General features: G+C 33.9%; 2 protein-coding genes across 2 annotated transcripts; one reads left to right on the forward strand and one right to left on the reverse strand.

Moving 5' to 3' along the window:
- The first annotated feature begins 3,297 nt into the window (after positions 1–3,297).
- On the forward strand, positions 3,298–13,158 carry LOC115965504 (chaperone protein ClpD, chloroplastic-like). Its single transcript, XM_031084749.1, has 12 exons — positions 3,298–4,073; positions 4,420–4,580; positions 4,842–5,071; positions 5,179–5,287; positions 5,367–5,482; positions 7,983–8,084; positions 8,173–8,454; positions 8,539–8,636; positions 8,749–9,043; positions 11,458–11,691; positions 11,934–12,167; positions 12,865–13,158. The coding sequence occupies exons 1-12, from the start codon at positions 3,388–3,390 to the stop codon at positions 13,156–13,158; spliced, it is 2,841 nt and encodes a 946-aa protein (XP_030940609.1). The 5' UTR covers positions 3,298–3,387.
- Positions 13,159–19,238: 6,080 nt separating this feature from the next.
- On the reverse strand, positions 19,239–21,506 carry LOC115964676. Its single transcript, XM_031083939.1, has 3 exons — positions 20,207–21,506; positions 19,705–19,924; positions 19,239–19,620 (listed from the first exon to the last, which is right to left on the reverse strand). The coding sequence occupies exons 1-3, from the start codon at positions 21,504–21,506 to the stop codon at positions 19,239–19,241; spliced, it is 1,902 nt and encodes a 633-aa protein (XP_030939799.1).
- Between the last annotated feature and the right edge of the window lie 2,712 nt (positions 21,507–24,218).

Consider the following 24,218-nt stretch of genomic DNA (forward strand, 5'->3'; position numbering starts at 1 on the left):
TGCGTGGGAATAGATAATTATTTCATAGTTATAGTATAATATATAATTTTTTCTCTCTAAATTTTGTGGAAAATGATTTTTTCTCCCTAAAAATTAAACAATTTCTAAAATAAAATTTCATTTATCTATCTAAAAAAATATATAATCATTTTATTATTTGGATTTTTTAATTGATATTATTCATTTTTTAGGTTGTCCATATTTTTCTAAATTATGTTATTGTACATTATGTTTTCCTAATTTTTTCCTTGTACAATTAAACTGCTTAAGTTTCAAATATATTATTCAAATTTCTCAATCTCTTAAAAGATATTATTATATTTATAATTTTTCTTATCCTAGGAGTAGCTTCGAACCATTAATTGGGTTTTGTTTAATAATATAGATACATGAGATTGAAACTGCATATTTCTTAGACATTCCTAAAAATATTTAAAATAATATGTAGAAAAAAAGTAGACTTTATGTCTAAAATTGAACACTTTAGTTTCTCAAAAAAAAAAAAAAAAAAAAAAAAAGAACACTTCACCTATCGAAATGAATGAAAATAATTTGTATAACAATATAAAGAGAATGTGATCAAACAAATAAAAATTGACTACATACACTCTCATTTATTAAGATTAATTGCCTTTAATTGGACATTCATATTGCATTTATTCTTACTATGCTCCTGTTGAACTTCATCATCCGCCACATCATTATTCTTTTTATTATTTATTTTTTACTTTTAGTTTTTTAACAATATTAAATATATAAATATATTGACTTTACAAATTCATCTCAAACAGTTTTAATTTTAAATATTCATTTACTTTAATTTTGATGTTATAACTAAATAATAAATCAAAGAAAAATTTGATTTAGGACTTTTTTGTTTGGACTTTTTAACAGGCACTTTTATGATAATTGTAAATAGAGTTTGGTTTATCTCTAGTAATTATGCTAGTTATTAAGTTAATAAAAGAAATTAGAAAGACCCGTTCTCAAAAAAAAAAAAAAAAAGGGAAAAAAAAGAAAAAAAAAGAAAAAGGAATTGCCAAACAAGAAAAAAGGCAATTGCAAATATGCTTGTAAAGTATGAGTCTAAATCTTCTGTCCCACTTTTCCTATTCTACTCTATACTCCACCAATAAAAACTTACCACGTGTTCATCTAATTAATTAAATACTAGGCATAAATGCACTTTTAGTTCCTACATTTTGACGCTTTTCCATTTTAGTCCCTACATTTTATTTTTTTCACTTTTAGTCCCTAAATCAATTAACGCGTTCCATTTTGGTCCTTTCCGTTAGCCCACTACCGGAAATTGCTTAGGTGGCAGTCGGAGGGATTAAAATAATAATAAAAAGGCCACATCACCAATGACACATAGCATATAAATTTAAAAAAATTAATTTTAACAAATTTAAAAAACATAAAAACAAAATTTAAAACATAAAAATACATCAATTTGAATCAAATACATAAAAAACCAAGAATTGTGGTGACTTTTTTTCTCTCTCTTCATTCTCTCTCTCTCTCTCTCTCTCTCTCGTGTTGCTCTCTCTTCTCTTCAAGGCTGAAACCCATGGTCATGAACACCATCACTAGAGCCACCCATGGCTGGACCCGCTGTCACAGTCCACTGCAAGCCACCACCCATTCTTATTATTTCTCTTCCCTCTCTTCCTTCTCTCTCTCATTACAGATCAGCGGATGGTGTCAAGATTGGTGTTTAGGTTTTGGTTGTTTGAAGATCGGCATTTGGGGCGTGGAGATCGGCCTTTGCCATAGTGGAGATCGGCGTTTAGGGTTTCTATAAGGCGTGTAGATCAGCGTCGGCATGGTGGAGATCGGCGGGTTGTGGAGGTTATGGGCTGTGTGGGTCATGTGGTGGAAGTTTTGGGATGTGTGGGTCATATGGTAGAGATGGGTTGTGTGGCGGTGGCGTGGCGGTGGCGTGGCAGTTTCTGGGTTTGGTTGGCAGTTTCTGAAAAAGCAACCCATGGTCTCCACCAAGCAAAACCCAAACCCACAACAAACAAAACCCATACCCATGGTGAGCAAACCCAGACCCACAGCGAGCAAACCCATGACAAACCAACAGCGAGCAAACGACGAGAAAAATACATGCAAACGGCGAGCAAACCGAAAACCACCAACCCAGATCGCAACCACCGAAACACAAGACCAACACACCGAAACCCAGATCGCAAACCGAAAATCACCAACCCAAATACCACCCAAATCGGCCAGCCACCACCATTGAAACCCAAATTGCTACCCATTGACCAAAATCTTAACCCACCGGCCAAAATCTTAACCCACTACACCCAAATCACAAGACCCACTGATCCATAGCCTCTCCAATCCACTGCCAAAAAATCGAGAGAGAGAGTCCAAGAAAGAATAAAGAAGAAAGAAGAGTGAGAGAAGATGATTTTTTGGGTTGTAAGCTGATGACTGATGACGGATGTTCTTGGGTTTAATTTGATTCAATGGGTTTAGTTTGATTCAATGGGTTTTATTTTGAATTTGTGTGGTTTGATTTTCTGATGTATTTTTATGTTTTAAATTTTTTTTTTTTATGTTTTTAAATTTTGTTAAAATTAATAAATTAATTTTTTAAATTTATATGCTGAAGTGTCATTGGTGATGTGACATTTTTATTATTATTTTAATCCCTCCGGCTGCCACCTAAGCAATTTCCAATAGTGGGCTAATGGAAAGGACCAAAAGGGAACGCGTTAATTGATTTAGGGACTAAAAATGGAAAAAATAAAATGTAGGGACTAAAATAGAAAAACGTCAAAATGTAGGGACTAAAAGTGCATTTACGCCTAAATACTATCATTATTGACTTATTAATACTATCGTTATTAATTAATAGTAGTATTTAATTAATTAGGTGAACACATATTAAGTTTTTATTGACAAAATATAGAATAGAGCAGGAAAAATGAGACAGAAGATTTGGATACTTAAAAGGATATTCTAAAATCTAATTTACGTTATCAAAAAAGCGAAATCTTCAAAAATAGTAAAGGGACAAAAAGACCTTTTTGCGTTCGTGTGCAGGGGTTGAGGAACGGAACGCGGCCGAATATTTGGTCTCTGTTGTTATAAAATTGACAAGGAAAGAGACAATGAAGTTTGCTTTCGAGTTTGAGTGTTCTCTTTTGGTTAACGTGTCGTCCTACCACACTCCATTCCAATTTCCATACCTTTCTTGTTCACCTCTTCTTCCTTTCTCTCAACTCCAACTCCAACTCCCATACCGCATACAAAGAATTCAGGTTAATTAGGTATGTCTTGTCCCTCTCTCTTTCATTACTACTATTCCTTATCTTCTGGTTACTCTTATTCTGTAGAAGAAGAAGAAGAAGAAGAAGAAGAAGAAGAAGAATGCAGGTGTCTTCTTTTTGCTCACCCTTTATATCCTTCAACTATACCCCTCATCATTTTGCTTACCCACTTCAATTCACACTTCATTCTTCTCGTAATGCTAGTGTTAGTATAATTGCTGAGCCTCATGCTCATGGCTGCCTCAACCAGCTCCTTCCTGTCTACAATCCTAGAACTACTACTATTCGGAGGAGGAGAAGAAAGTATGGGATTGGTGTGGTCTCTGCCAGTGCTAGTAGTAGTAGTAGTAGTAGTAATGGGGGCTTGGAGCCATTCACAGAACGAGCAATTAAGGCCATTATGTATTCCCAAAGAGAAGCAAAAGCACTTGGGAGAGAGATGGTATTTACACAGCATCTCTTGCTGGGTTTAATTGCTGAGGATGAGGAGCACCACCTCCACCTCCACCATCATTATCATTATCATTATGAGCAACAAGGCTTTCTTGGATCGAACATCACCCTCCACATGGCACGCGATGCTGTTCGCAACATTTGGCGTCATCCTAATCATATTGCTTCTAATAGTTCTAGTGCGGCTCTCCCCTTTTCCATTAGTACAAAGCGCGTGTTTGAGGCTGCGCTTCACTATTCCCGAACCATGGCTCATCATTTCATCACCCCTGAGCACATCTCCATTGCCCTCTTTACTGTTGATGATGGCAGTGCCAATCGACTCCTCTACAGGTACCCATCCCCTTCTTTCTTTTTTTCTTTAACAAAATATTTCAGAGTGAATTGTATTAATATGCAGCAGTATCATGGTTAGGCCAAACTACACTCTAATATTAAATCTTAACTTTTTTTATTTTTATTTTTTTTTTATCTCTTCTGTGCTCTCCTTTGGTCTAATTTTTCTCCCTAATGAAATTTTTAAGTACTCTGTGCAATGTGGCTAACAGGTTATTATACGATGGCAACCTTCTTAATTTATTGTTCATTATAATGATTCATGAATTTTAGTGTGCACAAAGGTCTAGAGTTGGAATCCATATGCTACAAACTTGCCATCTTATATAAGTATGATATTCAGATTAGGGGCAAATGTCAATCAGTTGGCGGCTGTGGCAATCTTCAGACTTCAGGAGGCGCTTGCCAAAGATGGTAGAAATCCATCTGTGGAATCTCAATGGATGCGTGGAAAATCCATTTTAAGAAAAGCAGCAATTATGAGATCCCCTGAAAAGCCAAGAGGTAACAAACCAAGTCAATATCCTCAATTTCTTTAGTTTCATGATCAATAAGTCTAAATTTAATGACACAGCAAACTTTACAACATTTTTCATAACCGCTGAGGTGGTAGGTTGTGATTTGGTACAATGAAAGTTATGTCAGTTGAGTTTCATGTAAAAGTGATATTGCATTAATCATAATTTGTCACTTCAACCAGTTGTGAAATATTTTGTTTCTACAAAAACGGAAAGCAATGTTTTGTAATTTAAATGTGTCTGTCAGAGAAAACTGCATTAGCACAGTTTTGTGTGGATCTTACTGCCCGTGCAAGTGGAGGGCTCATAGATCCTGTTATTGGCCGAGAAAACGAACTTCAAAGAATCATTCAGATACTTTGCTGCAGAACCAAAAATAACCCCATTCTTCTTGGTGAAAGTGGCGTTGGAAAAACAGCCATTGCTGAAGGATTGGCATTAAACATTGCAGAGGCAAATGTTCCTATTTTTCTCTTGGTATGCTATAATTCTTCTGTTTCTTTACTCTTATTCAGATGCATCTGCTTATAGTTTCATTTTTTTTACAAAAAAAATAAGTGATTAGTTTATTGTTGTTTCCTTAGAAAAAACGTATAATGTCCTTGGACATAGCACTATTAATGGCTGGGGCAAAGGAGAGGGGAGAATTAGAGGCACGTGTTACTAAATTAGTTGAGGAAGTACTGAAAGCAGGTGAATACATTTTTGAAGTTCCATTTAAGAACAGAACTGCTTTTACTGTTGCTCAGTTTTGATATGCTTTCATTTGCAGGTGATGTCATTCTTTTTATTGATGAAGTTCATATACTTGTTGGACGAGGAAATAGGGGTTCTGGTCTTGACATTGCTGATCTACTGAAACCTTCACTTGGGAGGGGTCAATTACAGGTGATTTTTTCTTGTATAATGATATAATCATGCTCGTCTCATATCTTGTCATGTTAGTGAGACTTGAAGACCTAATATATAGGCATCCCATCTAAACTGATTATTAAAGCATGATTCTTAAAATCTGATTTATATAAAACTGAAACTTATTGGAAGTACCAGGAATAGATAGTGAAGTTAGGATCAATACTATTAGGCAACCAAACTCCATGTATGGAATCAGTCACCATGTGGCACTCATGAACAACTGGGATGCCATTTTATCCTTGGCTTATGGGATTAGGCTCACAGCTTGATCAATGGAATCCTTCAAACAGAGGGCCAAATCAAAGAAATATCAATATTATGCCTTTTACTAATCATCTAACCAGTGTGGCCTTAGATTTCAAATGAATATAACAGATACATCACTCATGAATCTATTTGAAGAAAGTTTGCTTAAAAGTGTGTAGTTGGAATTTGTCCTAGATGATGCTTAAAACAGTATCATGGTCGGTTTAGGTGCAAGTGCAACCTAAACAGACTATCATAACGATTTAAGTACAGCAAAGGTATATGAATGTTGAGTGTACCAATATGAAGGAGCGATTTAAATGCACTTGAATATCAGTATCATGGTCAAAGTGATGCAGCCAGAGGCAGTGATCAAAGACATGATTGCCCTGGATTAAGTAGCAAAGCCAGATAACATAAAAGGATCAGTGTAGCTGACCCCTAGTTGCTGGCTTTTGGGCTTTTTGAAGTTGACTCTAGTGAAAATGTGAAATGTTCACTATCAAACCTTAGTTCTCTAACAATACTCATTGTTACAAGATTACATAGTAAACTTCAAGTTCTTTCTCCTCTTGGATTGAAATGTAATTGTCGTCAGGAAGAAATCTTTACTTTTTGCTCTGAAGGTGTCATGAGGTGATCAGTGGAAAAGCTTTATAACATCCTCGGATAATTTTTGTCCTTTTTGAAAAATTTAATAGAATTATGAGTTATGACAGCAATGTTTGTTCATGCATTTTTCTGTTCCAAAAGCAATCGTTTTATTTTTTCCCCTAATAACTGCAAGTCTCTGAAGGGTATATGGCAGTTTTAAAATTCTAGCATGAATCAGTTTTAGCACTTTCTATATGATTTTTTTTATCACTTGTCACAAGTCTGTGCAAAGTGTGGGAAAGTTACAGCCCCTTGTAGGAAACTTTTTATTGAATTTAAGAAGGGTAGTTAGAGAAGACTTCACTGAATTTCAAAAGTATTTGTTGTTTTCCTTCAGTGACATTTAACTTTGCAAGAGCAAATTAATGGTGCCTGGCTCTTGCATTTTCACTCAAGTGTAGCCCTTACTAATTATATTTTTGTGTGAGCATAATTGTCGTTGCTAAGATTCATGCCATACGAAAGAAAAATAATTCAAAAAAAACAGCCAAAGTATTGCAGAAAGAATCACAACAACGATTGTAATCCAAAGTATTCAACCAAAAGTCATGGCTCGAGAGCTTTGATAGTTGCAAAGAAACACAAAAAATAAAAGAAATAGGTTGAGGCCATTAGAAAAAACAAAGAAGTCTTTTAATAGTTCATAACAAATTAAACCTCCTTGTATACTTTAAATTAAAACAAACCAAATTACATGGAAGGGCAACAGAAAAAAAAACAATAAGCATATTTTTAGATGGAAGAACACAACATGAGATAGAACAATAAATTAGTACCTTTGGCAGCAAAAGCTTTCCAGTTTTGATGTTTAGTTTCTTTCAAGCACATGGTTTCTTCTGCTTTTAAAACAAGAAGAAAGTGCTTTCTCCTGCCATACTTTGTTCTTTTAAGTCAAAGTAGTAAGAGTCTCATTGACTACTCGAATCAAACATATGGTGGGCAACCTATTAAATATACAATAAGAACTTCAAGATGCCAATACATGTACATGCAAATTTATAGAGATGAAATTCAGATTGGAACTAATTAACTTCGATGAAAATGAACCACATTAGGAAATTCTGGATAACTAATTCCTAAAATGAAAAGAAAAAAGTATGCAATATATAGGAAATGAAGCGTCTTTACATCACTACCACACAAGGGATTGTGAATCCAAAAATTTTGGATCCCAAAAACCTACTTTTCAAATGGCATTCTCATGAAGGTCTTATGTGATGTCTCTCAATGATTTTAAAACACTTAAGCTGTACCAGCTTTTCATATAGCACGTGCCCAAATGAAGATAAACCCTCTCTTCACAGGCAATATATGTTTATCAAATTGTCTAACAAACCAGATATTGGAAAAATTGATAGGATAATGCTGATGTGGCAAATTTATGAAGTCGACCAAAATTCAAATGCTTCCATAATAATAATTATTATTATTATTATTATGTAGATTTGCAGATTTTTGTAAAAATATCATAGTAGAGTAGTATATCCATCTTTATAAAGATATCTTTTTTTTCCACATATAATAAGTTGTCTTGTATCGTGATTAAGGTGCACTAACCTCCCATTGTTTGCAGTGCATTGCATCTACAACTATAGATGAATACAGGATGCATTTTGAGAAGGACAAAGCATTAGCAAGAAGATTCCAGCCTGTGTGGATTAATGAGCCTAGCCAGGTTGTTTTCAATATTTGTTTTCATCTTACAATATTTATGTTCAGTTGGTTTTTAATTTTTTAATTATTAAATATGTAAATATTTTTAGGATGATGCAGTTAGAATATTGTTGGGTCTACGTGAGAAATATGAGGCGCATCACAACTGCAGATTTACCCTAGAAGCCATAAATGCAGCTGTGTATCTGTCAGCCAAATATATATCTGATAGGTATCTTCCTGATAAAGCTATTGACCTCATTGATGAGGCTGGGAGTAGAGCTCGTATTGAAGCCTTCAAGAGGAAGAGAAAACAGCAAACATGTATACTTTCAAAGTCACCAGATGAGTATTGGCAAGAAATTAGAACCGTTCAGGCTATGCATGAACTGGTAATGACAATGTCCAAAATTAATGTTTACTTAAAATATTCATGATTTGCAGATAACACAAGATTTGTGTCTAAATATAACCAGGTCCTGGCAAGTAAGCAATATGAAGGTGATTATAGCTTGGATGATACCATTGATCTTGTTTCAAAATTCTCTTTGCCTTCCACATCAGATGCCAATGAGTATGACATTTGGCCCCAAATTGTATGAAGGATGAAAACACTAGGCCTGCATTCACCTTGGAATCAGTTTGATACTTAACTAAATTTCTTCTTTTGATTTTTTTTTTCCCAGACCTTCAATAGTAGGACTAGATGATATAGCAGCAGTTGCTTCACTTTGGTCAGGGAGTCAGGTTCAGCAGCTTACTGATAATGAAAGAATGCTTTTACTGGGTCTTGATGAGCAACTTAGGAGACGAGTTGTTGGTCAAGATGAGGCTGTTTCCGCTCTTTCCCGAGCTGTTAAGAGGTTCTGGGCTGGCTTGAAAGACCCCAAAAGACCAATTGCTGTAATTCTCTTTTGTGGCCCAACTGGGGTTGGCAAAACTGAATTAACAAAAGCTTTTGCAGCATCCTATTTTGGATCGGTAAGGCATCAAACTAACTATATATGTGAGTTAGGTGAAGTTTCGCATAGTATATCTCTTAGCTAATATTACATTACTCAATGACTATCAATCAAATTAATTTTTTGACACTCCCACTCTTGGATTACGCATTCTCTTTCTACTTACACACATGTCAAATTCATATTAATCAGATGTCATTTACTGTTGGACACCATTTCAACCTATATATATAAGCTATTTGGTTCTGGACAACCGTGTATTTTAATCTGCTGTTTTGTTACCACTTTTTTGATGTTGGACTTCACATTTACATGTGAAATCCCAAATGCTTCCTTAAACTGCAATTATTATTATTTTTTTCTTTCTAAATTGAATTGTTAATATGATGTACATATTTTTGATTGATAAGTTATGCACCCGATGCATCTTGAACCCAAAACTTTACCCTTTACCTATGACTTATAAGGGTAGGAGGTGCAAGTTGAGTTAGATGAAGATCCGTAATAGCCTTTCAGGTGCTGGATATCTGAAGCAAGTTGTATGATTTTTACTGGCAATGGGAATTTTGGCATTAAGGCTGGTAGGGGTCTAGATTTTAATGTGGAAAAGGGCTAGGAAACATGCAGGGTTTTTTAGACTCATATTCTGTGTAATAAGATGGGTATATTTTAGGGCTCAAGCTGGTAAGACAAGTAAGAATATCAGATCTGATTCAGAACTGTGAACAGTAGACAGAGGACTGTAGGCTATAGCAGTTCAGGTTTTGATTGATTTGGAAGCCAATCAAATGTAGGTTGTTTAGGATTTCAGGTCAGATTATAGGTTTGAAGGTTGGATGATTTGGACGATAATGTATATATCACACCTAGTTTTCCCTAACCATTACACCTTGTGTTGAACCTTAAGAGTATATCGATGCAAAATTTTGATGAACTTATAATGTAATGAAACATCCTACGGATTTGTGTGAGCTTTTAATTGCTTCCATTTCAAGTTTAGAAGGAAATTTTCAGAGACTTACTAGGCCATCAGCTCATGTGCTCATTTGTGAGGGGACAAAATTTGGCTACAAACTTAGTTGTAGCCTAAACCTACAACTCTCACTTTAAAAATTAACATAGTAACATATTTTGAAAATCTAACCGTTAGATTGCATGTTTTTTATATTCTTAAAGTACATGTAAAACTTTGTGTCAATCGGATTTTATTTACTATTCAATTTATAAACTTATTTTTATGCATAATTTTGGACTACAAAAGCTTGAAATTTAAGCATTTGATTGGTGACATAGCTATTAATATTTGATTTTTTGGAAATTTTGCAAACATGGAGGATATAAGAAGAGAATGTAATCTAACGATGGATTTGTCAAAATTCATATTTAATAAAATGATATTAAGTGGAGTTGTAGCCTAGGCTACAATTAAGTTTGTTGTCAATATTAAGGTGCTTGCCTTGGAAACCCTGGCCCACGCACAACAACAGTCAATCAACAAGCATATATCAGTGTTACAATTTTTAAAACTTTATTCTAGCGCACCATGGTAGTATTAAAAGCAACCACATTTGATGGCCAAATAGACCCATGAACGCTTGTTTTTTGGTTCAGTGAGATGAATCAATTCTTTGAACAACCCTATTAAGCACATTGAATAGATGATGAGAAGGTTAGGTCTGCCGAGATGAAACTAATGGATAGAGGCAAAAAATACTAGTATAATATTGACAACCTCTACCTTAGAAAAGATTATTCTGGTGAGAGTTTTTTTTTTTTCAGCCGGTGGTGATTCTAAGAACCCATAGCCCATACGTGGTGAAGCTCAGGGTTATTAGTTTTTCTCCTTTTATTTCTTATTATGCTAACACTTCTGCATCATCCCCCTAGCACTTAAACTGAAGGGCAAAAAAATGATACTAAACCAACTGTTTCCTGACATAGAAGCTTACAACTATGACTCAAAAACAGCTAAAGTAGGATGGGAAGGGTGCCAATTAGGTCCAACACCAAATTTAGACCATAATTTTGAATGATCTTGGGGTGAAGTTTGATTTTCCTAGAGGGTCTAGCAGCATGAGTCAATCTAACTACTTACGATAATACCATGGAAACAATGGCTGAAATGAATGAGGAAAGTGATTGAGAAATTAAAACTGGAAAATATCCAAGAGATTAGAGTTGATTTCGTGATTACAACTTAATGCAGTACCACGATCTCAATCTACAAGGTGTCAGCATTTACCATTAAATTTGATTGAGAAATTTAACCATGCATCCACGGCATTTCAGATAATGCAATAATGGTTTTGCATTCCAAATTCCAATCATCTTTTCATTGAAATGTTTAATCCAATTTGTATGATCCCTGACATTATCCCCTTTGCATTGAAATATTTAATCTAATTTGTATGATCCCTGATATTCTTTTTGCAGGAGCAGGCCATGATAAGATTGGATATGAGTGAATATATGGAGCGGCATTCAGTGAGCAAATTAATAGGATCACCCCCAGGTTATGTTGGCTTTGGAGAGGGTGGCACTCTAACTGAAGCTATTAGAAGACGGCCATTCACAGTGATATTGCTTGATGAAATAGAGAAAGCCCATCCAGCTATATTCAACATCCTCCTCCAATTATTTGAAGATGGCCACCTTACTGATTCCCAGGTTTGTTCCTGCTAGTTTGCACCAGTACATGCTGCCAGAAAATGGTAGAGATCAAATAGTGGACAATTGAGCTCTGCTTGATAAATGGAAAAAAATATGATTAACACTGCACAGAAATTAATTATAAAAGAAAAAAAATAGTATAATGGAATCTTTCTGCTAATGAAGTAGTGTAATTTTAGCCTTGTTAGATAGTCTTGGACCATTCAGTCTCTAAGGTTTCTTAGAACTTGGTTTAACAGGGAAGAAGAGTATCTTTTAAGAATGCAATAGTGGTGATGACTTCAAATGTAGGTTCTACTGCCATCTCTATGGGTAGAAAGAGCTCTATGGCTTTCTTCACTGCTGATGATAAATCAACTTCATATGCTGGGATGAAAGGAATAGTAATGAAAGAACTCAAGACATATTTTCGTCCAGAGTTGCTCAACAGGATAGATGAAGTAGTTGTGTTTCGTCCCCTTGAAAAGGCTCAGGTTTGTCACCTTTCATTGACTTGTTAGCTCCAGTGAAGTTAGTTCTTGAAAGGTTGTCATTACTCCATTATGTTTCTAGGTTTTTTTAAAATAATTCAATAAAATAATAACAACTACCTAGCCTTAATACCGAAATTTTGGGGCCAATTATAAATTCTCAAAAAATAACCGGGATTGGCCATGTATTTTTTTCAACTTTACTGCCATTTTTTTTCAACTGGGATTGGCCATGATGCTTAACACATAGGCGTTTTTCTCTCGCTGTAATCCTCCTACCACATGCTGACTCAAGCTTGAGGGGAGTGTTAAATTTACTCTCGTAATGTTGTTATCACTATACTATAAATATGTGCCAAGGTGACTGGTTGATTTAATCCTAAATTTTTATTTTTATTTTTTCATTCTAGTCTGTATAGTCTATATGTCTCTCTCTCACTCCATATATATGTATATATCTATATATATTCCTCTTCCCCTTAATCCTAATGTTTCGTATTTTATAACTCAACCCGAACCAATATTTGAGTTTCTCTACTGGGGGAGAGAGACTCAAATATTATTAGTCAACTTGATTCTAACGAAACTAGAAGCTTGATTTGCACGAATTTGTGCTCATCTAGGACTCGATATTACATAACTCTGTTGAAGTAGCAGTAGTGATTCTGATTGATATACTGAAGTGTTAAAGTTATTCCAGATGCTGGAGATTTATAATGTAATGTTGGAAGAGGTGAAGCACCGGCTCATATCTCAAGGGATTTGTTTAGAGGTATCTGAATCAGTGAAGAATCTGGTGTGTCAGCGAGGGTATGACAAGATTTCTGGTGCCCGAGCTCTGAGGAGAGCAATAAGTCTAATAATTGAGGATGTCTTGAGTGAAGCAATCCTTTATGGAGATTACAGCCCTGGTGACACTGCACTCATTGATTTGGATGCTTCTGGAAATCCTTTTGTGACTCACCATGTTTCTGATTCGGCACCCATGTTGTAACTTGTAATTCTAATTAATTTTTAATTTCTTCATCCAATTCTATAGGCATACATATGTCCAATTGTTGTTTTTAGTTTAATTAGATCACATTTATTCAAGTGTAAATAACTAAAATTATCAGTATCTAAGAAAAATGAGGGTTTGATTTTGTTGCTATTATTTTATTTTATGTTAGAGGTCAGGCCTCAGTGTGATGACAAGTGATCACCACAAAAATTCACAGGTTGCAAATTAGCTTCTTAAAAAATTAAAATGGGGTAAGGTTGTACCTCTACTACATTTTACAAAGTAAGAGTTTTGTGCATTAAATATGATATTTTATGTTTTGAAATTCAGACACTTATAATTTCTATGTGAAAGCATGGTACCTTTCATTTTGTCTTTCCCGGTTTTACTTATCTTATTAGTGAAGATGCAAGCCATAATGTTTATAATTCATCCTCCTCTTACCCCCACTCTCCAATCCAAAACAATAAGGCTTAAAACCCAAATGAAAAAAAAAAACTTGAGACCCACAAAATTTTCAAAACCCATAACTCTAAACTTGACACCTCAAGCCCTAAAATCAATCTAACGCAAAACCCAAAAAAATAGAACCTCTAGACCTCAAATACTAAAACATGAATGGAAAATGCTAGAGATACAACCCAAAACTTTAGATAGTAAAACTACAAATTAAACCAACCATACGCTTGGAACAAAAGTCGAGAGAGGAGAGGAGACAGAGGGAAAGGAGACTAGAACAAAACCAACCCAAATTAATTTTTAGTACATTATGTAAATCTTCCCCACTCTTTTCTCCCTCCATCTTCTTCTCCCATCCAAATATAGGGTAAAAACCCAAAATAGCAAAACTCAAAATCACAAAATTCGCATAGACTTGTATTTTTTTTTTTATTTATTTGGAGCTAGTTTAGCATTTTAGAGAAAAGAGTGTAGAACGGACTTAATTATAATAAAGAATAAAACTTGTTAAAGCAAACTGGAAGATTAACGCTCTGCAGCATTGCAAGAGAAGAGATCGAAAAGATTAACCCACACATACTTTAATTAGAGTATCTAGTATTGTTTTGACTTTTGAGGATAAACCTGCCGACATCCATTAAGCCATTAATTATTAATTAAAACGAGCTATAGGAGAAAGACTTTTAAGGAACACCGACAAAAAACAGACATACATACAACAACAATTAATAAGTTTATTATAGATTGAGGCAAAGCATGCAACCCAATAGTAAAAAATCTTGATACTTGTTAGAAGTAGTTTATAAGGATCCAGATCACTAAGTAAGTAGTAACACCTTACACCTGGTATACTTCTATGGTTCTACATCGAGCGAGGCGACTCCCGCATCATACCACCCTAATTCTATCTTTGCTTTGTACCAAAAACAAAACAGAAAAAGGTACCTTTAATCCGATCACGTGGGTTGAATTCAATTATTCAAAAATAGAAAAATAGGCTTAGGGCTTCTCTTGCTTTATAATTTTTTATTATTACTAGTATTATGCCCACACGGCTTAATAAAAAATATTTTGATAATATAATTAAATTTAATAACAAATAAAATGAAAAAAGAATTAATTCAAAATTTAAGATTAAAAAATAAATTGTACTTGTATACTTAAAAGAAATTTAATTTTTATTTCTTATTTTGATATTTAAATAATTTGTTTTAGTGTTAATTTCATTTAAATAGTTATAAGTTATATCAACCCTAAACTAGCATATCTATCCATATGTAACATTCTAATTAATAATAAATAAAAATATAATACTCTAACTTAATGTAACATTCTAATTTACTAATAAATAAATATAACACTACCCTAACTTAAAGTAATGTTTATAATTGGTTCTAAAAAAGTAATGTTTATAATTGTATTGTGTTTTAGCCTTTAAGAACACACACACACATATATAATATATTCTTTTTATCATTAAAAAAAACACAGATATTAATATTACACATGAAAAAAAAATGAATTCAATAAATTACATGGAACAAAGCACCAAACAAAAGCCATAACAAATTAAATCCATTATAAAATATACAAAGCACCAAACAAAAGCCATAACAAATTAAATCCATTATAAAATATTGATGTCAACAACAAATAATCATGTAATAAGAAATTAAAAAATACAAATATATTGCTTGCTATATTGATTTCTAAAAAAAACACTAAAAGGTGTGATCAAACACAGAATATTAGCCTATCTATAAAACTTGTTGATAAAAATCATATTATATATAATAAAAAGGTAACAAATACACAAAATCTATTTAATTTGATGAAAGAAAAAAAAAAATTTACCTGCAAGGCTATAGGTAGGGCAGAGAGGAGAAAGGAAGAATATAGCAAATAATTGTAAAGTATGTAGTAGAAATAATGAAACACCAAAAAATTGTGTATGTATATAGTGAGAATTTTAGGTTGTGAAGAAGATAATATGAACAAAAAGAAGTAGTTTAGGTGAAACTCAAATGCCTTTTCTTTTTTTTTAAAAGGAAAAAGATGCAAATTTATCCACCCAAAAAAAAAAAAAAAAAGAAACGTAGGAAAAATAAATGCAAGTTCTATTTTTTTTTTTTTTTTTTTTTTTTCCTTTTACGTTTTATAAAGAATCGTTGAAAAAAAAAAGGAAAATTTGATCGTTTTTTTCTTTTTTTTATTTTTTATTTATTTTTTATCTCTCTCTTTTATTTAAATTCTATCCTTAGGTAATTCTATACTATTGATTTTAGATTTTGTTGATAACATTTTAGATAGACACAACTGTTATAGTTGTAAATCAAATACTATTTTCTTTTATTACTTGATTTTTCATATTTATCCAAAAAATATGTATATATCTATTCTTAAAATCTAAAAATTTATTAAAATTTCTGCAATTTGGTGAAGTTACGTGACCCAATCACGGTGTCTAAGCCTAACTTTTATTATATATAATATGATATAATTTTCAAATATATATAATGTGATAAACCACTTTTGGTTTTGGGGAGGAAAATTAGCAAATTTTAAAGGTAGGTTTTATTTGTCAAAATTAAAATATTAAAAAAATCAATAATTGAATATTTATATTTATAATTAGTGTAAATCATAGTTTTAAAAACTAGATCGGATTGGTCGGTTTGATCGAGAATTGGACAGTAATCCGGTCCGATTATGCTTAAAAATTGAAAATGTAAGAAAAACCGAATTTAACCGGTAATCTCGATTCAACCGAAAAAACCGAAAACCGGAATGGTTGAATCAGTTTTGCAAAATTGATGAAAGAGACCTGAAATGGAGCTGTCAAAGGCCTTGTAACTGAATTGACACTTCCTTATGTATAAAGTGCTTGGGATCTAGGGGGGAAATGATTTGAACTGCAGGGTTAGCAGCATGTTGTAATTATTTCTAAAAAAAGACCATTTTGCAAAGAAATCTTATTTTTTCTAGATCTGCCAGTCTAAGTGGGTAAGGACAATTTTTTTGCTAAAAAATTCTTCTTTTTTCTCAGATCTGCTAGGCTTGAGAGAGTGAGAAAATTATTGAATGCTCATGCTTGGTGTTGAAACCAGCCCTTTGGACTGGTATGAGGTATCCACAGCACTTCGGTGAGACAAGGAATGAGAGGATCTGATGGAGATCTAACTTCTAGAGAGAGAGAGAGAGAGAGAGAGAGAGAGAGAGGGATGGAGGTACTGGAGGACAAAACACTGAGAACTGAAAAAATAAAAGTTTTTGATAGTAAACCGTGTGGGGTGATAGATTTATGAGTGGAAATTTAAAAAAAAAAAAAAAATTAAGGAAGGGTATACGTGTGTGGCTAGGAGTGCGATGGTGGGAAAGTGGATTGGTCAAAATAATTGGTAAGTCAGCGAGTTGTCTAATCACCTGACTTTGGGGTTTTTATTTTCTTTAAATTATTTTTTGAATAGATAAATAGTTAAAGTTAGACTATTATTTATAAAAATAAATATATGAAACCTTAATAGTAGATTATTCTTTTTTTTTTTTGTCAATAATTACTGACTTGAAAAAAAAAGGTAGTATGCAAAAAAAGAAAAGAAAATTATATATTTTATATTTTCTTAAAATAAGTTATTGAAATTCAAAATTCATATAAAAATTATTTAAATATTTAAATTATATTAATTATGACATTATCAATTCGACCCCGTCGGATCATAAAACTGATAATTAGTCTCTTTTTTGGATCTTTGTCCATTCTGGTTTTTAAATCCATGGTGTAAATTGATAGATATAGAACAATACGGTGGTGTTTGGATTCGGATGAAATGGCGTTTTGCATCTGCGTTTTTCTCTTTTTTATTTTTTATTTATTTTTTTTAGCCGTGATTATTGACTTTTATGTGTGAACTGTGCACTCGTGCATTGTTCATGAGACCCACAAATATCACTTTTCAGTAACTTTTTTTATTAAAAATGGGTCTCAAGGTACTGTTCACACATTTAAAAATTATTTTACTATAGTATTTTCAGTTTTTAATTTTTAGTTTTTAGCTATATCCAAACGGATCATACATGAAATTTGCCGCAAAAAACTTTACAAATATCCAATAATAGGTTTAATTAGAGTGGGGAAAAAGTGTTTGCCCATAAAAGGACATGTAATATTGAGGCATGAACTAGTTAGTCGCCTACGATAGTACGCAACATATATGAATTTTTCAATACAGTAGTGTTTTTTATAATGAAAACTTTATTTCTTGAATTTGATTTAATTTGAATCATGTAATGGACACATTTCGAAAGGAGAGAATCATGATACCAACTAAATGTGTAAGTTTACAACCCCTTTTTTCTCCTAGATCACTTGTAAGTTGTAACATAAGAAGCTCTTTTTTTTTGGATGAAAACAAAACTTCTATTAAAGCACCAGCAGAAATAGAACAAAATCAGATAGAACAAACAAAACACAACTAAACAGATGCTTCCTTCAATGCGACATTTTTTGAGGGACTCCTTCAATATGACATGAGCAAAACTTGGGGGCAATGACCTAAATCAAAACATTCAAAAACAGCATGCTTAAGAGATCATTTAGCTAGAATATGAAGAGCCTTATTAGCTTCTCGATAAACCCAACAAAACGAAACCTCATTTAAATAGTTACGGACATTCATAATTGACTATACAAAACAATTCAACTTCCAAGGCACTGCTACCTGCTAAGAATTAATAGTATCTATACAAGAACAACTGCTACCCACAGCTGCGTCACAATTAATCTTGACAACTAGCTGATCAGGTCTTAAACAGCTACCATTTCTATTAGCCAAAATTCTGACCTCATTCGGCACCCTTCTTTGTTTGTGTTCTAGCAACAGCTTTGAGCCTGAATCATTAATGAAGGCTGAAGATTCTCATGAACAACTTTATTCCTCCGTTGCCAAATGCAATCAATAGCCAAAGCCCCAAAGATCAACAAATCTTCTTTTTGAGCCTTGTCGAATTGAAGACTTAACGGAGGGTCTAGAAGACACTTAATAAACCGAATAGGGGAGAGTCAGGGGCGTAGCCAGGAATAAATACTTGGGGGGCCGGGTTGTAATAGAGATATACTAAATATAATTCTTAAGTCTATTGGATACAAAATTATCAACTTTCATATATCATTATATACTTGAACATGTTGGGAATTCAACCAAAATTCCAAACCTGTGAGAAACAAAAAAATAGAGAAAACAAAACGCCAAAAGAAAAACAATCACACGCACAAGACAGTATTTACGTGGTTCGGCAATTTGCCTACGTCTACAGAGTTGCAGGGATTTCACTATTATTAAAGAAAATTACAATGTGCGGCTACAGTGTTTTTCTTTCTCAAAAACAACAACAAGACAAAACCCTAATCATAAAAAAAAAAATGGCTTTTATATCCTGAGCATAGGATTCACAATGGGCTACAAAACGGGCCAAATTTTTTTTGTTGGCCCAAGCCTCTGCTCCATGGACTAAGCCTCAGTAAATCTCCCATTATTCGGGTCAGGTCGGGTTATCAACCGGATCAAATCATGCCTGATGACAATTTTTCATGGAATAAAATTCATCCATTATCATCTCTATAGTGAAATTCCCTGCAATTCCTTCTCTATATAAACTATCATATTATCTGCCAAAAGCTCATCCTCCATTCTATTGCGAAGTCTTATTTTTAACAACTTCATAGCTGAGAAATCTCGTTCTGTAGTTGCTGTAGAAACTGGAAGGGTCAACACAAGACGAATAATTCTATCAATCAAAAAATAGATTTTAGACTTTCCTAAAATTTTTAATCCCCTACATAGCTTAGAAATTGTACTCATATTCTGAAAATCTGGATGTTTTATCACATCAAGCTCATAATGTTGCAATTGAGACTCCAAAAGTTCTTGTTCATGTTCAGTGAAATCTTGAGGATAATATTTCTTAACCAAATTGCATATATGAACAATTTTGAATAATCTAAAAACATCATTGGGATTTAAAGCTGAACTAAGAATGACAAGTTCCGTTGTTAGCTCACAAAATCTACTTTTCAATTCTTACAATTGAAAGTCTATTGCAACTGTAAATATGCCAATTCTAAAATGATGTTCCATTGTTAAATCGTCATCTTGACGACGATATCTACCTCGACCTTTAGTGTAACGAGCATTCATATCAGGAATATCAATTTCATGTTGCTCACAAAATGATATAACACTAGCAAGTAAAGGCTCCCATCCATCATCTCTCAACTTTTGAATAAGTGATTTTGTAGTTGAAACTAAATGCATGGCATTTAAAAGGTCTTGAGAATGTTGTTACAAAGCTTGACAAAGAACATTAGTAATTCCCATTATCTCTTTCAGCAAATGCAAGATTAAAATAAATTCAAATGATGTTAATACCTGATAAGCTCCCTCGGCATCACCGCGTTATTTATAGTTAGCCCCTTCCTTAGAGATAGTGTTGATAACTTTGCAAGTAGCATCAAACATTTTAATCAAACTACAAATAGATTGAAAATGAGATCCCCACCTAGTATCTCTAGCTCGTTGCAAAGTACCAATTTGGTTTGCACCTCTTCCAGTTTCAATTTCATTAGAAGCAATCATATTCTCAACTTGTTTTGCTTGAGCATGTTGCAATTCATCATTACGCTTACTAGAACCAACAACAATATTGATAATATTAACCAAATGATCAAAGAATTGATGGACATCTTTTACTTCTCTAGATGCTGTAACTAGAACTAATTGCAACCTATGAGCCATACAATGTACATAATAAGCATATGGGCAATCTTTAAGAAAAAGAGCTTGTAATCCATTCCATTCACCACACATGTTACTAGCCCCATCATATCCTTGACCTCGAATATTTTCAATGTGGAGGTTGTAACGAGAAAGGACAACACATATCTCGTTCTTTAAAGTCAATGCAGTAGTCTCTCTAACATGCACAACATGAAATAAACACTCTTTAATGAAACCTTCTTTATCAACAAACCTCAAAATGATGGCCATTTGCTTTCTCTTCGACTCATCCCGGGCTTCATCAACAAGAATGCAAAATTTTGTATCCCCAATTTCTTCACGAATAGCATTTCGCACATTACTAGCAAGAATATGCAAAATCTCCTTTTGAATTGTGGGTGATGTATATTTGGCATTTCTTGGAGAATTTTCCAAGACAACACTCGTTACTTTGTCATTGAAAGTTGATGTGAATTTTATCAATTCAATAAAATTACCTCTATTTTTTGAATCAAGGCTTTCATCATGACCTCTAAAAGCACAAGCTTGGAATGCTAGCCATCGAGCACACTCTATTGAGGTTTTGAGCCGCAACCGATTATTCTCTAATTCTTTTGACGTTTGTTTCTCAATTAGCTTGTCAATATGTCGTGAATAATTCTTTAAATCCTCGCAACATTTCACTGCAATTTTATGTGGGGAGTTTGGTTCTTTCCCTACATGACGAATTAAAGGACAATTCATTCCATCTTTCACCTTTTTCCAATTATTAAAACCTGTTGAAATGAATGCATCTGATCTGGGACGACCTATTGGTTTCTTACTAAAAAGGTAGCAAGGTAGACAATATATCGCATCCATTGAAGGTGAGTATTCCAACCAATCCTTATGTGAAACAAACCATGAAGGTTGAAATCGACGACGATGAGTATCATCATTGTATGGATAGTCTATATTTTTAGGTTGATATGGATCTTCTATGAGATAAGCTTGTCGGATTTCATCTTGTTTGTTGATAGGAAATTCACATATTTGTTTACGTGTTCTTGGATCACAATCTATCTCTTCAAATTGAAGTTTTAGACATTTGGAGGGGTGTTCATCAGGCATTGAAGTATTAACATTTGTTTCTACAGCCACATGTGTCCTAATTTCTGAATTGCTAACATATTTTTTCTTAAAGAATGCATCAATTGTTTTTCGTTTGCTCATAATTCTTTTAGCTTTAAGAATATGACTAAAAAATTAACCTGAAAAGAATTTAGAAAATAAAATTTTAATTAGAAATTTTTACTTAGTTATATGAATGTTATTCATACTTAAGAAAAAAACAAAATTTCCACTATAATTTAAACAGTCAACCCATTTTTAATACAACTTTAATTAATAATAACCCCTCAAACAAAAACAAAAATAATTTAATTAATTTGTCTTTTATAATGTATTGGTTAATTTAATTATATAACTTTAATTATTGTTGTTTAGCGTAACAATAAACTATATTACTTTAATTTATTTGTCATTAATTATACTGTTTTAATTTGTTATATTGTTTAGCCCCTTGTACATATTACATTAAAAGAGCCGAACATTATACATTCCATGTGCAGCACAATAATTAAAGCAGTGTAATGTGCTGCACATTACATTGCTTTAATTATTGTTTACCCGGCCCCATGAGCCCATCTACCCCCTCCCCACCCCACTCAACAGACAACAGACAAGCACAACATGCGCCCCAATCACAATAGCCAGCTGCAATCAGAAAATTTCACATTGCCAATCACAAATCACAACACACGTTACACTAAATGACAATTAATATTTCACCAACACCAACACACTGACCAACAAAAAGGGATAAGATAAAGCCAAATTTAAAAAGACAAAAACAGGAAAAAAGCAAAAGCCAGCCAATAAGAGACTCACAGTTCAAAAGAGAGAGAGACTTACAGAGATGTGAGATCAGATAGGCTATTAAAGAATAAAGAGAGAGACGTCCATAAATTTCATTTCATTTTTTCATTCAGTGAGATAAAGAGAGAGAGACTGAGAGAGAGTCAGAGAGAAAAACCTTGAGGGAGGGTCGGACTGCCGGAAGGAGCAACGAGCACCACTGCATCGGAGCGGAGGCAGAGCGATCTACGATCTGCGATGACCGATCTACGATCTGCGAAAATTTCATTTCATTTTTTCATTTCAGTGAGATAAAGAGAGAGAGAGAGAAAAAGAGAGAAATACCTTGAGGGAGGGCCGGAGGGAGCACCGAGCATCGGAGCAGAGGCAGAGCGATCTGCGATCTCCGATCTAAGATCTGCGATCTGCGATGAGGGGCGAGTGACGACGACGACGAGCGAGCTGCGGCGACGTGACCGTGGGTTACTGGGTTTGGTTTGCTGGGGTTTGGTTTTGGTTTGTGTATTGGGGATTTTTTTTTTTTTTTTTAAGATAAACAGCTCTGTGTTTGGTTTGCTGGAGTTTGATTTGCTTTTGCTCTATATAGACAGTATTAGGGTTTGATTTCTCTACCAGCGACGTGATGGGTTTGATTTCTTTGCCAGCGACGTGATGGGTTTCATTTCTGATTCTCTGTATTGATTTTTTTTTTTTTGGTGAGAATCCGTGGGCTTGTCGTGAGCGAGCTACCTCTGTAATCTATTGGGCTCCGTGGGCTTGGCTCTGTTATTTTTTTCTTCAGATTTTAGTTCAATTTTTTGGGTTTATATATATATATATTTATATATATATATATATATATATATATATATATATATAATTGAGGGTGTTCCTAATTTTTGATTGGGGTTGGGAGAATGGTGAGAAATGGGTAGGGGGCCGGCTGTCTAATGTTGGGGGGCCTATTTATTTTTCTTCATAGTCTATTTGGAATTTTTTTTTTTTTTTTTTGCAAGGGCCACGGCCCCCCCAAGCCACTATATGGCTCCGCCCCTGGGGAGAGTAGTTGCGAAGTATCAATTTTAAAGCTCCAGTGGTTACCAAACCAAACAGGGCCTCGCAAAATGATATTGGGTGAATAAATGTAGGGTAGTTTCTAATGATGCCAAAAAATCAGCAGTTGAGCTGCTCGTCTCTGTAGATGGACGATGTTGGGAAGGTCACGTCTTCAATGTAAACTTGCAATAAGACTTGAAATGAAATGGGGTACACTAGTGTGGTGTTTGCCAAAAACACTCCGATGGTTAAGTCAGAAAGAGAAAAAAGGTTTTTAGAGAGAAATTGACTTTGAGTGGTTTTTGTATGAATTTTTGTGTGTACCTTTTGGATTCTGTTGTTCCTTTCTTTTATAGTTTTTCATCGCCTTAATGGACAATGAATTTCTGTATTTATGTTCAACGACTAGTGCGTTATTATATTGATGGTTTGATGTGCACACTCATTTGTTACCGTTGCTCTGTCCGTTACTCTTTATCATCAATACGCGCAATATAAACTTGCTCAAAACAAACGAGCCTAAGAAATTGTTTTTCAAAAGCTAAAAATAAAAGATGTGTTTTAGCCTTCTAGGGAAGATTAGAAGGAGACAGATCAACAGGAGCTTCAGTAGTGACAACAGCACCTTTCGCCCCATCATCTACATGACCAGTTGCCACGCCAGTTGAAGGACAATTCGCCAGAATCTCCTTCTCAACCACCTCCATGTCAAGAGTAGAGAAGTCCAGATCCAGATGGTGCTTGGCCATATACTTGCGAAAAAGTTCAAAACCATCCATGTAGTAATCATATAGCTTGTCTAAATACTCATCAGAATTCTTGAACTTCTCCACCACTTCAGGACCGGCCTTTTGAATTTTGAGTTGGGCA

The sequence above is a fragment of the Quercus lobata genome, chromosome 10 (assembly GCF_001633185.2).
Source record: "Quercus lobata isolate SW786 chromosome 10, ValleyOak3.0 Primary Assembly, whole genome shotgun sequence".
Classification (NCBI taxonomy): domain Eukaryota; kingdom Viridiplantae; phylum Streptophyta; class Magnoliopsida; order Fagales; family Fagaceae; genus Quercus; species Quercus lobata.

What these genes read in the sequence shown, in the direction of transcription:
- LOC115965504 (XM_031084749.1), top strand. Translation starts at nt 3,388, where the DNA reads ATGCAGGTGTCTTCTTTTTGCTCACCCTTTATATCCTTCAACTATACC. An exon ending in ATCCCCTGAAAAGCCAAGAG is followed by an intron (nt 4,581 to 4,841) that starts GTAACAAACCAA and finishes TGTGTCTGTCAG; the next exon opens with AGAAAACTGCATTAGCACAG. An exon ending in GGATTAATGAGCCTAGCCAG is followed by an intron (nt 8,085 to 8,172) that starts GTTGTTTTCAAT and finishes AAATATTTTTAG; the next exon opens with GATGATGCAGTTAGAATATT.
- LOC115964676 (XM_031083939.1), bottom strand. Translation starts at nt 21,506, where the DNA reads ATGCCTGATGAACACCCCTCCAAATGTCTAAAACTTCAATTTGAAGAG. An exon ending in AAGAGGTGCAAACCAAATTG is followed by an intron (nt 19,925 to 20,206) that starts GTACTTTGCAAC and finishes CCATGCATTTAG; the next exon opens with TTTCAACTACAAAATCACTT. An exon ending in GTTGCAATAGACTTTCAATT is followed by an intron (nt 19,621 to 19,704) that starts GTAAGAATTGAA and finishes TGATGTTTTTAG; the next exon opens with ATTATTCAAAATTGTTCATA.